Source organism: Phragmites australis, chromosome 11, assembly GCF_958298935.1.
Source record: "Phragmites australis chromosome 11, lpPhrAust1.1, whole genome shotgun sequence".
NCBI classification, from domain to species: domain Eukaryota; kingdom Viridiplantae; phylum Streptophyta; class Magnoliopsida; order Poales; family Poaceae; genus Phragmites; species Phragmites australis.
In genome coordinates, this window is record NC_084931.1 from 27621483 (window position 1) to 27635321 (window position 13839).

Sequence of the window (13839 nt, forward strand, 5' to 3'; positions counted from 1 at the left end):
TGTGCCACCCAACCGTGCCCGTCGAAGTTCGTGATGGGCGAAGGGAGAGGTGGCGGAGGAGGCATGTCTGGGCCTAGGGGTGGTGTGGCGGCAGTTCAGTGTAGTAGGGTTTCATTAGTTTAGGCTAGTCAATCTTGTTTTTTTCAAGTTTTTTATTAGATTAGGTACAAGGTGGGATTGAAAAGGAGGATACATGACAAAACTAATACTTTATATTAATAAAAATTATCTAATAAATAAATAAAACACACAAAAGCGCGACATGCACCGAAAATTCACGTCCAAACTTAGATACCGCGCCTCGGGATACGAAATTTCAGAACCGCCCTGCCAACTTCACCGATCCGCGCCTCACGCCACGTCACCGATCCGCGGCATCCCTCCCGCCTCAAGATCCCACCCGTTCATTCCCTCTCGCATCGAACGGCAGGCACAGCCCTCCTCCCACCTGTCGCCTCCTTTTAATCCCCTCCCCCTCCTTCTCCCATTCCCCACTCCAAGCACTGATCTCACCTCCAATTCACTCCTCCGAGGAATCACCACCCACCTGACCGTCGGCAGCAATGTCGGGGCGCGGCAAAGGAGGCAAGGGGCTCGGGAAGGGCGGCGCGAAGCGTCATCGGAAGGTGCTGCGCGATAACATCCAGGGCATCACCAAGCCGGCGATCCGGCGGCTGGCGAGGAGGGGCGGCGTGAAGCGCATCTCGGGGCTCATCTACGAGGAGACCCGCGGCGTGCTCAAGATCTTCCTCGAGAACGTCATCCGCGACGCCGTCACCTACACCGAGCACGCGCGCCGCAAGACCGTCACCGCCATGGACGTCGTCTACGCTCTCAAGCGCCAGGGCCGCACCCTCTACGGCTTCGGCGGCTAGGCTGATGCGCCCTCGATTCCTCCGAAGTTGTCTGGCCGTGCTCACAAGTCTTGCGGTCAAGAAAGTTTCAGACTCGCTTGTTTAGTTCATCATTGGCTGTAGTAGGTTTAATTGAATCGTGAGAAAGTAAATAAGGTTTGCATCTGATGTTCGAAATCAAGCTTGTTCTGTGCGACCGTAAACAAGATATTAAACAAGGTTGTTTACAAACATGTTCTGTGAATCATGTGGTTTTGTTGTGCAAACTGGTTGTGCTGCTTGTGCTCTTGGTTTCATGCCTAGTAACGAATTCTTTGCAGTTCTTTGTTTTGCATCTCTATTCTGCGCTTGGTCTCAAGTATGCTCTGGTGTTTGTTTGATTGCAATTACTATGCTACCTGCAATATCTGATTTGCTCGTCCCTTCAGTTTTTGATTGAGCTAGTGTTTATAGGTTAACTAGTGGGTTGCAAGGGAGTTTTTTTTTTGAGATAATATAGTTGCAAAAGAGCCCAGAAATAGTTGGTGACACGTTTTTATGTCTGAATGTCTTCTGCATGGAAATCTTCATGGTCTCCAAGGAAGACTGTGGTCAATCCATCTGTGAATCTGTGATGAGTTGATAACCGTTCAGCATTCAGCAGCTTGAGAGATAAATCGTAAAGGAATTTTGCATAGCACACAAAACACATGCCCTTCATGCCACTATCTGCTGTGGAACAACCGTACAAATTATTATTCTGTGTAGCACACTGACACTGTACAGGTAATATGCACAAGATATCGTCAAGACAACAATTCAAGGAACCTAAGGCACCAACACAAACAACAGCCCGTATATGTTCCCTTCATGAATCTCCTTTGATCAGAGCAAGACATGGCAGGCTTGATATTCTTCTCCATGGATCAAAAGACTTGCATCCTGGCATTGAGGATATGCGGGATGGACCTGATCTGCAAGACGGGGCTGACGGAGAGCAGGCTGATGAAGCTCTCCGGCAGCACCGGCATCCCGCCGACGTTGATGCACTCCAGCCGCCGGCACTTGTTCACCAGCGCCACCAGTCCGGGCTCCGTCACGTGCTGGCAGCTCCACAAGATGATGCTCTGCACAAGAAAGGCCACAAAGTCAATCAACTGCAGTTATCTACTTTTGTAGCAATTTGTATTTTGTGTTTCAAGTAATTTATACTTGCATATGACTACAGCATTGCAACTTGCTACGTTTTGGCTAAGTCCATGAGTTAAGAAAACATTATTCGGACACCTGGTCTTGCTGGTGTGTTGGTGACTAATGGCATAGTTCCGAATTTCTGATGGAGCCTTATCTATTTCTGCATTTCCACTTCGGAACTTCCGATGGAGCCTCTAGGGCGGGGGTGCGCCGTGCGCGTGGGGCTCCCGGCTAGGCCTGGGCATTCTTTTTTTTTTGTTTTTTTATGAACAATTTGGTTTTCAGAATATACAAACCGAAGATGATAAATGTTGAATATCTAACTATGTGATATGTACTTATAGAGAGTAATATATATGGACGAGATATACCGTGTGCATACTTAACAATTTCGGATATTACGAAACCGTATCTGCGGTATCTGATATTCCTGGAATCTAAAAGGAGTATACTAAGAATGCCTCGATTGCTTATCTAACTCGAGAATGCATCTTTGATCGTATTTAATGCGTCTATACCCATTATTTCAAACTTTGAATGTTTTTTTTTTAACTCTACTCAGATATGGACATCGAGGAGTCTAATATTACTGGCCCATATTGAGTCTCGAGTGCGGATAACAGCAGTGCACTCGACTCAAAATTGTTTTCATTCGATATTCGAAATAGAGCATCCTCTTGTTTGATTATTTCAACTGCGAGTTTGATCTATCTTACTCGATCAAGCTTGAACTTGATGGTACTCGAGTAGACGCTTGCAGAAATCCTCCTTACTGAGTAGAGTTAGGAGACTATTGCCGAATATCTAACTATAGGGTATATACGTATAGAGAGTATACCATATACGGACGAGACATACTATGTGCATACGTAACAACTCCAGATATTACAGAATCAAATCAGCGATATCTGATACTCTCAGAATCTAGAAGGTGTATACTAAGAAAGCCTCGATTGCTTACCCAACTCGAGAACACTAGTATCGATAATACATTTATCTACTTGGGCTACAAGAAGGACTTCTTATTGACTACAGATGGATAAGAGGCGGTACATCACCCCTATATAAGGCGGGGACCCAGATCTCGTAGGGGAGGCTCTTTTTTTCAGCTACTCGAGACAAGCATCATGACCTTGACCCAAGAGGAACTCGATGACTTTAATCCTAGATTAGATTAGATCCTATCTACTCCTTATAATAGGTTAGCAACATTGCCTGTACTCAGATGAATACATATACATAATCATCCACACATGACATATGGTATTACTCCAACAGGAGGCCCGAACCTGTATACATTGCGTGTACCTTACTTCATTTTTTATTTCTGATACACAAAAGTAACCTCGTTATTTTCCGGATACATTGTCAGGAATAAATTCTCGACAATAGAAAACATTGGAAAACCACCAAGTTTGGTTTCGGTTTTTGGTTTTCACTGAATTTCAGATCAAATTGTATTCACTAATTCAGTTTTAGATCAGTTCAACTCTCTAGTCTCTGAGTATCCAAGCGGCAATAAGCCAGTAATGAACAACATTACAAGTAACAGAACAAGTGCTGATGCAACAAGCAGCATGAACTATGAACAATTTGTGACAAATATGGAAGTGCGGTACCCTTACCCATTAACCATCTTAGGAATGCTCGTCTAGTGACTGGTCTACTCGAGCTCGTGGCTCGAGCGTCGGTTAGCTCGTGCTCGTCTGCTCTCTGCTGGGGCCAGGGCGGCATCTGACAACTAGGGTTTGATGGCGTGTCGATATCATGTGGTAGGCACAAGGGATGGGGTACGGCGTCCGACACTTCGGCGGCGGACGGCGTCGGATAGGTGGGTGGGCGGTGACGGCTTGGTTAGGAGATAGGCGGGTGCTGTGGGTCGGGGTTCGAAATTCCTGTTTCACACGCGCCCGCTAGTGGCCCAACTCGCGCAACAAGTGCGGACCACGTAACAACCTAAGTCGCGGCCCACAGATAACTTTTCTCTATAACTTTTCCTAAAAAACTTTTCTTCCTTAAAAACTTTTTCTCGGTAACTTTTCTCTCAAAACTTTTGAGCCAAAAAAGATTTTTGGAAAACTTTCCAAAAAAGGAAAGTCATGGGGGAGAAATTTTTCCAAAAAAGGAAAGTCATGGGGGAGAAATTTTTCCAAAAATGGAAAGAAGTGGGGGCTTGTCGGGAGGTCCGCGAGCTAGGCTGCTCGCACGTGCTCACGCATTAGCACCCTCCATCGGGGTCGCGACCTCTCACGGGTGATGGGGTGAGTCAGTGAGGCATATGCACGATGTCGCTAGCGCTACGGTTTACAGGGGCTGCTACCAGTTGGGTGCGGGCCGTCAGGGAGTCGGGGGGAGTGGGCCACTTGGGCGGGCTAGGCCATTGGGGGGAGTGGCTGAGCACCTAAGCCTGAGATGGATCGATCACGCCTAAGACCGTGAGACGGGATGATGAGTCGGTCTTTGGGTGGTTCGGTTTTTGACACATGACAACCGAACTGACCACTGACCACCGAGTAGCATGGAAACAAGAATTGAACCAACCAAAAATAAACCCAGCAATTTCTGTGGTTCGGTTCGGTTCCGGTGTTTTTTTTTTTTTTTTTTTTTTTGTTGCCTAGGTCTACTCCCGCAAGTTTGCTGCAGAGGTGTTAGCCACAAAAACGGCATGAAATCTGAATTTTCTCTTCTTCGTGTTGAAATAAATAAGGTACTAGGGGGTTTCCTGTAAGAAAAACGTGTTCAGAGATTAAGGACACGTGTGGCTCATCATAGAGCTCAGCTAGATAATTAGGCGGGGAGCAATGGCCCACTTGATGTGGTCATGTGATAGGGTCAGAGTACTGATTTCTTTTAGAACAACTAGGTTCCGTTTGGATTGGAGGTTTCACAGAGGAATTTTAAAGGAAATCAGTTCCTATGTTTTGCCGACGTCACACAACATTTGGAATGAAGAATTGAAGCTCCCCATTTCTCTGGGAAGTCTTGATTTCTTGTACAAAATGGAGGAAAGGAGACACCCACTCCGAGCCAAGGGAAAGAATGTTAGCTCTTCTCTCTGTTCCGATGATCCAAACAGTCTAAATTTTCTATTACAGTGTTTTGTATTTCTATAGTTTTCTACTTTTTACTCTATCTTATTTCTGTGTTTTTCACTCTTACTCTGTTTTGCATTCGTTTTTGCTAACTAGAAGGTTCTTACCAAGACTTTGCGTTATTGCAACAAAAGAAATGAAATATGTTATCGAATTGATCTCACTTCAGTTCTGAAAGATGGAAATTCCATAAAGATACGAAATCTTTTTTATTTTTTTTGCATATGATGAATGAATTTGGGTGACGCAATATATACCAATATAGCTATCAGTAGACCATACACCTTGACTTTCCCTCAGAAAGGGATTTTATTATTATATATGTTTCTCTAGGAAACAGATACGGTTATTATTAAACATACTGTCATGCATTCCACCTTATTTACCTAGTTTAGCGTAGATTCAACTATTTATTTAGCAAACTATAACCTTGTTTGCAACTAGAGATTATACCTTTTTCTGAACAATTCCTTTGAAATTCTTTCATAACAAAATACGCCATACATTCTTGAATGCAGTGAGTACTAATTAAGCATATGCCATTAAAAATGATAAAATTGTAATCTATACTCATACTAGCAACTGCACACATGTTTCGCACACATGTAATCAATCTAGGATATAACAATCCAAATAAGTAAAAATCTCGGCCGTTCGTAGCAACACTGTGAGTTGGATCAAAATGGTGACCGATTTATGAGGTGATAAAAAAATTCTTGCATAGTACTTTAGTATAAAGATAGTGTGACAGACTCCATAGTAGAAGGCGGTGGATGCGATGTGCGGGTGGTGACACACCTCTCCAGAAAGCCGGTGTTGTAGGTGAAGTGCGGGGGACGGAGCACCATCTGGAGAAATCCGGCGCTGTAGGTAACACATAGGAGGCGGCACACACTCTGAAGAAACCCGACAGTGAATATATGATAGGAAAATATTAGACGTCTAGATATAAAAGATAAATAATAGGAGATTAAATATATTTTTTAGAAGGAGAAATATGATCCTACTTTGCACGATGACTATTTGATCAACTAGGGTGTCCAGTGAAAATCGATCGGATCTGCCATAACTTGTGCATTTTATATACTCATATAAAATGCACGAGTTATGACAGATCCGATCGATCTACACCGTCTACTCGAGTTGATCAAATAGTCATCATGCAAAGTTGGATCATATTTCTCCTTTCAAAAATACATTTAATCTCTTATTATTTATCTTCCATATCTAGACATCCAATATTTATCTTCTATATATTCCAAAAATATATTTAATCTCTCATTATTTTCCTTATACACCTAAACATCTAATATTTGTCTTCTATATTCATTGTCGGGTTTCTTCAAAGGGTGTGCCGCCTCCCGCACTTTGACCACAACGTCGGCTTTCTGGAGAGGGTGCACCGTCGCCCGCATGTTGTTTCCACCACCGTCTACCACGGAGGTCACCTTCATTGCGCTATCTTTATACCAAGTTACTATACGAGAATTATTTTTATTTTCTCACAAATCGATCATCATTTTGATCATCTTCGCAGCGCTGCTACGGACGATTAACTCTGAACGATACGGTCCCTTTCACCCTCCTATCTATGTACTCATCATTCTCCTCATTTATAAAATTACATGATCATCTTGTAAATTTTGTGTATACAAATCTTTCTTTTATTATGCTATATTCTTTTACTTCTTCGGATTACTGTATGCTAGATTGATTCCGTATGCGTGAAACATATATACAGTTGCTAGTGGAAAACTGGTTGATCTGTTCATTCAGTGGAGCACTAATTGATCGATTTGAAAATTCAGGATCTCAGGAATGTTGGTTTCATATTGTTACATTATTCCTGCTCCATTCATGTTGGTTTCTCGTCCTTCTTGTGCTTAATTTAGCCATTTGGCCTTAGGCCTTACTTTCAAAAGCTTGTGTTGCACTCGCTTTTAAATGCATAAACGATGCATGTGTCTTCAATTGTGTGCGTAACTTGAAGTCCTGGGCAATTGAGAGTAACCAAGACACCTGAAAAGTAGGAATACCCCGATAGATTCAGCTTGGATTCACACGTAGATAATCCCGAGAGACCTACTCTCATGCGTTTGAAAAGCTAGATCTTATTCACCATGTGGCAGGTAATTTTCTTCCTTGTTATGTCACTTATGATTTCCATTGACTCAGCCACGAGTTTTATGGTTACTTAAGCCACGCATCACACTATAAACCGGGTTTACCTTAAGAATATGTGAGACCAGGTATCATAAGATTATTTTTCGGATTGACAAAATAGTAAACAACCATATCTAAAATAAATAATACTTTTATGGCCCCAAATTTTAAATGTTGATGAAATAATTAAAATTTTGTGGTGCCACTTAAATCAAGCCTAAATGTTCTGCTGGAGTTGGAGTGGTTGTATGTGACGTTTAGAGAACACACACTCTCTCCTCTCCTTTTGGATACGACTCAAGATGCAGCAAACTGAAGATTCCCATATAGAAGAACAATAATGAATTGAAGATGACGTGAATGATGAGGAAGACATAATTTGCCACTACAAAGTATTATTTATGACATGAATTATGTCTTCCTCATCATATCTGATACCATGTGATCTAGAAGATTAAGACAAATTATGTCTTCCTCGTCATATCTCGACTGATACTATGTGATCTAGAAAATTAAGACAATGCCATATGGTCGGGAATGTGAGACAATCTGGTCGTGGCATACTGCATGTTTTTTTTGCTTTTGCTGCGAAAACTTCTGCGATTCTATCTTGTAACCTTTTGGCAGCTAAATGTCAAAGTTTGCATGAAAATGTTTGATGGCGCGTAGTTTCATTTTCACATGTTTGCTAAAAAATTTCGAGTAAATGCATTTGCTCACAGAAGTAATGTAAATATTTTGATTCTCACGCAAGCACATACAATATTTATTACTCGTGTACTCCATATATCACTATTGGGAGCGACTATCTATGCGGCAATATATAGGTATTAACCGTGTATGAAAAGCCTATATGCATACGTGCATATACAAACAAACACCCGATCGAACACGTATACAACACAAACGTGTGTGTCTCTCAACATCAGTCGCTGAAATCGATGGTGCCCGTGGAGAGGATGTTGTCCCCGGTGGTGGGGTGTGCCGCTGGCACATCGTTCACCACCGAGGTCCCCTGCTGCCAGACGTGGTTGAACTTGCTCCCCTTCCCCGGCAACGCCACCGTCGCGTACACCACCATCTCCTTGCCGTTGACGTGCTCCGCCGCCACGTCCGACACCGGCAAGCCCAGGTTCTTGGGTGCAGCCGGCGCCATCGACGGCACGTAGCTGTCGAGCAATGTCGGGTACGCGACGAGGCTGCCGTTGGAGTGCTGGAAAGCCACGACGGCCTGCGACCCGACCATGCCGGTCCCGTTGGGGTTGAGCCCCCACGCGACCCACCCGGCCTTGCTCTGCGGCGCGCGGAAAGCGACGGCCACGGTGTTGGTGTCGGCCGTGTAGTTGTAGTGCAGCGTGGCGCCGAGCTGCGGCAGGCTGGCGCACGAGGCGTAGAGCTGGTTGCTCGAGAAGGTGTAGCTTGCGCAAGATTGCGCGTTGCTGGGAGAAAAGGAGGAGCAGGTGATGGCTGCAAGGAAGAGGAGGGAGATGAACATGTTGTTAGGAGAGGGATGATGAGCAGCACCTGCCATGTCGATCGATCTTGGGACAGAAGCTTAGATTTTGTACGTTGGTTGCTTGAATTTGATCTTTGGCTTTGATGATGACAATGTGAGTAGCGATGCATATATAGGGCTGGAGAGAGGAAACGATAGTTTAACAAAACGCCTCGGGTTTGTTGGGGAAGATGAAAGTTGCTTGGAAATGTCTGTAAGGCACGTTCATTTCATCAAGTAGTTCAATTGGCAGGTGTGATTTACGCAGCAGCCTGATCTTCCGTGACTGGACGGCTAGGACACCGGACGAAACGGTTACGACAAACGTGAACGCTGCTGATGTCAATAAGTCAATTCGTATATAGGCCGTAATTTGACACCTCTCCATGATGTAAGCATTGGTCCCTAAAGCCATTCTTCATTAGGTAAGCTAAAAAGATTGAATTGTGCGGATATGCTTTAAAATTTCCATCCAATTAATGATTTTCTTTTGTTTTTTTCCTTTTGAGAACAAGAGCTCCTTTATGAACCTTGAGTAGGATTATAATTGTCGCGGCTAGCTTGCAAGAACGCAGGTGCAACATGAGGCCACAGGCACCGCGTTGTTGTGCAAGAAACCTACTTAGTGCACAAATGTGCAGCAGAATTACAATTCCGATTAACAAAACATAAATAAAAAACTAATAGAAGGTATCTGATAGCTTCAATTTCAGCTTCCTTATTGGTCACTCTAAGATTTTGCTCCCCTTTTCTAAAGTTCTCGCGGTAATGAATCCCTGTAAGGAGTTGGTAACATGCAAGGTGACACCTGAGTCAATCCACCATGAATTAAGGAAAAAATCAGCATAAAAAGATTCATCAATGAATATTATTAAATTATTACCCTTCTTTACGAGCCACTTCAGGAAACCAACACTGTCCTTTTGGTAGTGATCCTTCTTGTGGCAGAAGTGGTATCCATCATCTTTAGATTCTCGAGAGGCATGAGCAAAAGGAGCAGGTACCTTGAGCACCCTATGTGCTGCCTTGTCGTGCTTAGCGACTAAATGCAACTTCTTCTTAAACTTGAAATCCCGTTGAAATTTTCTTTTATTATTGAGGTTGCTAACTTGATTCACAAAGTCTTTCTTCTCAGCCATCACCCTCTCTTCCTCTTGGATGCACATCATGATCAAGTCGCTTATACTCCACTTCTCCTTCTGAGTGTTGTAATTTATCTTAAAAGGAGTAAACTCAGGAGGGAGAGATGTCATAATGAAGTGGATAAGGAAATCCTCAGAGATTTCCATATCCATGCCCTTGAGTTTGGCAGCCATGTCTGTCATCGTCATGATGTGTTCTCTTATGCCGCTAGATCCATAATTGTACTTAGTATTAAGAAGCTTCTGAATCAGTGTACTGACATAAACCTTAGAGGTGCCTTTGAATTGCTCCTCCACAGATGTCAAATACGTCTTAGCCTTTTCTGAGTTTGGAATTGCTCACCATATAGCATCTGACATCGAGTTCCTCATTATCATAAGTGATATGCGGTTAGACTGCTCCCACTTTTCAGAAAGTGAATCATAAGTTTTCTTTAATTCATCATAATTCTCCACATCAATGGAGGGAGCAGCGGGAGCGTCAACCCTGAGTGCATAGTCAAGGTCCAAAACTCCAAGGACAACAGTCACCTTAGCTTTCCAAGCAGGAAAGTTATTCCCGTAAGTTGCTCTATGTCGTCAATTGTGGCGGCAACAGAGGAAGCGTAAGAGCTAGAAAGGAAAAATTGGGCCAGATTAGAAATTTATCATAAGAAAATAATATGCACGAAAATAACCCTACGTTGGTCTGATTAAAATCATGCAAAGAATTAAAACTCTAATCTGCATCACCGTTAGGTAGAAAACAGAAAATAATTTGATTAAACAGATAAAATAGCATATAAATACAGTCAACTTTGGTCAGAAAGTAATTATGAACCTACGTAAATTAATCGTAAAATTCTCCAAAAAATCTTCCCATTGGTTCCAATTCGACCAGAGAATTAATTCATAATCTTAATACATAAAACATCATTATTTTGGGCTATAGACATTACTATATCCACTGCATAAGTGAGACAATGTTAAAGAATCACCAGAAATTCACTAAAAATAAAGAAGCCCAAAAGATTAGGCCGGCCCAGATCCAGGCAGCCCAGTCGGCCTTAAGAGAACATGCGCAGCCCAGTGATGTCACGGCCCAGAGTGGCTCACCGGCCCATCTCGCCCACTCCGGCCTGAGATCCTAGCGCATCGCAACAGTTCATTCACGATCGATGGTTCTCCGTCCTTCTCGCCAGATCAAAAACCCGCCGGCTCTCCCCAGAAACCCTAACCCTATCCATTTCCTCCGTCTCCCTCCGAGATCTCCGCGCCACAAGACGAGTGAGAGAGCTGAGCGGCAGCCGTAAGAACTCCGACGATGCAACACCGCTAACGAAAAAAAGGCAGAGAGAGAGAGAGAGAGAGAGAGAGAGAGAGAGAGAGAGAGAGAGAGAGCGAGCGAGCGGTGCCGCTGTGGGCCTACTCGGTGGAGCACGCGCGTGACGAGAGTTGCGTGCGGCTCCGTCGGTTAGATCTTCGGTGGGTGCCCGCGACGATGTCAAGAACGACGACTGTCGGTGGATGAATACCACAATCGAGGATCCTGAGGGACCCCTTTTGAGATTCGGCTGAGGGGCTGGTCCTGGATCTACCTCGTATGTGGGGTTAATGCGTGTGTATGGGATTTAGGCGGGACGAATGATCATTAGCTAGTAGGAGTAAATGCACCAAGGGTTTAGACAGGTTCAGACCGCACGGATGCGTAATACCCTACTCCTGTGTGTCTAGTATATTATCAATGCTCTTCGAATGCCTTTCTCTGGATCTCTAGCACTCTTGTTTTTCTCTGTGTTACAAGGTGCTGCTGTTCTATCGGCTATGTGAAGTCTTGAGCTTCCTTCTTCGTGTTAGGTCTCTTGTTGGCTTGGTGTGGTCTTGAGCTTCTTGTTGTCTTCTAGGTCTCTTTTTCGGTGTCCTCTCTACAAAGTGCTCCTCCCCCCTTTATCTACCGGGGGGGGAGGCCCCCTAGGGAGTGCCCAGAACGAGGGCACATGTTTCCGTAAACAATAAAAGGAAAATAACCATCATAGATCTACAGTTGATGTTACAGAGGGTTGAAAATGCATCCCTCGGACGGTCCCATCGGTCTTTACGTCTCAACTTTACCAGGTGCAGGGGGGGCTACCGGCCAGCCTCTGAGTACCCTCTTATGCCTGTCTGGTCAGAGTAGGTCTGACACGGTCTGATGCAACAGGGCAATGGGCGATAAGCCTGAAACCCATCGAAGATATCTTCAAGCTGTCTTCCTTTATGGCCCCCGCGATGGGACATGCGATGGGACCCGCCGCATTAATTGTTCTCACGCCTTCCTGCCAGGCGATAGCAAAGACTGACGTATTCAGTACGACAGCTGTGGGGGAGAGTGGTTGGATGTGACCGTCCACGCTCCCCCTTAAATGCAGCATCGGGTCTCCCACCGATCGACACCCCATCGTGGAGTCCCTGCAGGGTCCACCGGCATGGGGCTTCTCGGGTCCTCGGGGAACTCTGGGTACTCGAGGACCAACTGCTCTTGGTCCCGAGTGCCCACTCCCGGACTTGGCTCTTCTCGGGTCCTCGGGGCACTCTAGGTACTCGAGGACCAACTGTTCTTGGCCCCGAGCACCCCCTCTCGGACCTGGCTCTTCTCAGGTCCTCGGGGAACTCTGGGTACTCGGGGACCAACTGCTCTTGGCCCCAAGCGCCCATTCCCGGACCTGGCTCTTCTCAGGTCCTCGGGGAACTCTGGGTACTCGGGAACCAACTGTTCTTGGCCCCGAGCATCCCCTCCTAGACCTGGCTTCCTTCGGGCCCTCGGGGAGGTGGGCCCCAAGGAAAGACGCCATGTGGCACCTGCGCTGTCCTGGCCTCGGGACTCGGGGACCCCAGATCCCATATCACCGACAACGACGGATCTCCAGCTTGCGCGTGGAAGAAAAGCGCCGGCGATTGAGGGAACCCGTTCACACATGAGGCGGAGGAGGTGGATCCGCCGGAGAGGAGTTCGAGAACCGGCTCCAGGGGCTTTGATTTCGTCATGAACGCGTAAGTTTGCCTCCCCCTCTTTAAATTTGGGTTAGAAATTTGGGGAGAATTGGGGAAAAGGGTTACGGGGAAGGGGGAAAACTTAAGTTTTCTTTAAATTTGCATAATTCCCCTCCTTCTCTATGCTTGCCCGAGACCTAAAACCCTAGCTAAGCCCCTCCGCCCCCTCGAGCCACACAAACACACAAAAGTACATAAACATGACTAAAACATGATAAATAAGTTCTAAACCGAGGCAAATTTGAACTAAAAAATGGTCAATTGAGTCTAATTTGCATCAATTAGGGTCAAACATGGGTTGGATCATAACAATCGTAAGCATATAGTTATTAACATGACGTGAACATATAGATCTGAGCCTAATTGACCTTGAAAAACACATAATTAACAACTAATTTCAATTGAACTGAACCAAATTTAGCCTAAGTGATCATAAATTGGCATCATCCGAACATAAGCTAATCTAATTTGGTCTAATTGGATCTGATTATGACTACTTATGGCCCTGATACCATTGTTTAACTAAAAGATGACTTAATGAACAAAATCACTAGCCCTAACATCAAACACAGCCATATGGCGAAAACTGGGTATCGTGGCAGCCACGGTGGCAAAACCACTTGTAAAAGTGATCTCAGGGGTTATGTGATCCGATATTCGAAGTTTAGGGAATAAAACAAATGGTTTGAAGTTCAACGAACAATATGCATAGTTTAGAGGAGTAATTTGAAGTTTTTCTTTTAGATTTTTATGGTTTAGAGTTTAGTGACATGTCCCATTTGTCAACTTAGCACTGCCTTAGGGTGACGAGGGAGAATATGTGCATACTTGAGAGACCAGTTGTCCCCAAGGTGAGGTTGGTTCGATAAAAAAAAAGTTTGGTTCAACCATTGTCGTCAGAATCGAGAAAC

At 44.6% G+C, this 13839-nt stretch overlaps 2 protein-coding genes across 2 annotated transcripts; one reads left to right on the forward strand and one right to left on the reverse strand.

Annotated features, from left to right (window-relative positions):
* The first annotated feature begins 478 nt into the window (after nt 1-478).
* LOC133883843 (histone H4) lies at nt 479-1085 on the forward strand. Its single transcript, XM_062323228.1, has one exon. It carries the CDS (start codon nt 564-566, stop codon nt 873-875), a length of 312 nt encoding a protein of 103 aa, XP_062179212.1. The 5' UTR covers nt 479-563; the 3' UTR covers nt 876-1085.
* A 6922-nt stretch (nt 1086-8007) lies between these two features.
* LOC133885144 (cytochrome b561 and DOMON domain-containing protein At5g47530-like) lies at nt 8008-8905 on the reverse strand. The gene has a single exon (XM_062324799.1). The coding sequence runs from the start codon at nt 8811-8813 to the stop codon at nt 8208-8210; it is 606 nt and encodes a 201-aa protein (XP_062180783.1). The 5' UTR covers nt 8814-8905; the 3' UTR covers nt 8008-8207.
* Between the last annotated feature and the right edge of the window lie 4934 nt (nt 8906-13839).

What these genes read in the sequence shown, in the direction of transcription:
- LOC133883843 (XM_062323228.1), top strand. Translation starts at nt 564, where the DNA reads ATGTCGGGGCGCGGCAAAGGAGGCAAGGGGCTCGGGAAGGGCGGCGCG.
- LOC133885144 (XM_062324799.1), bottom strand. Translation starts at nt 8,813, where the DNA reads ATGGCAGGTGCTGCTCATCATCCCTCTCCTAACAACATGTTCATCTCC.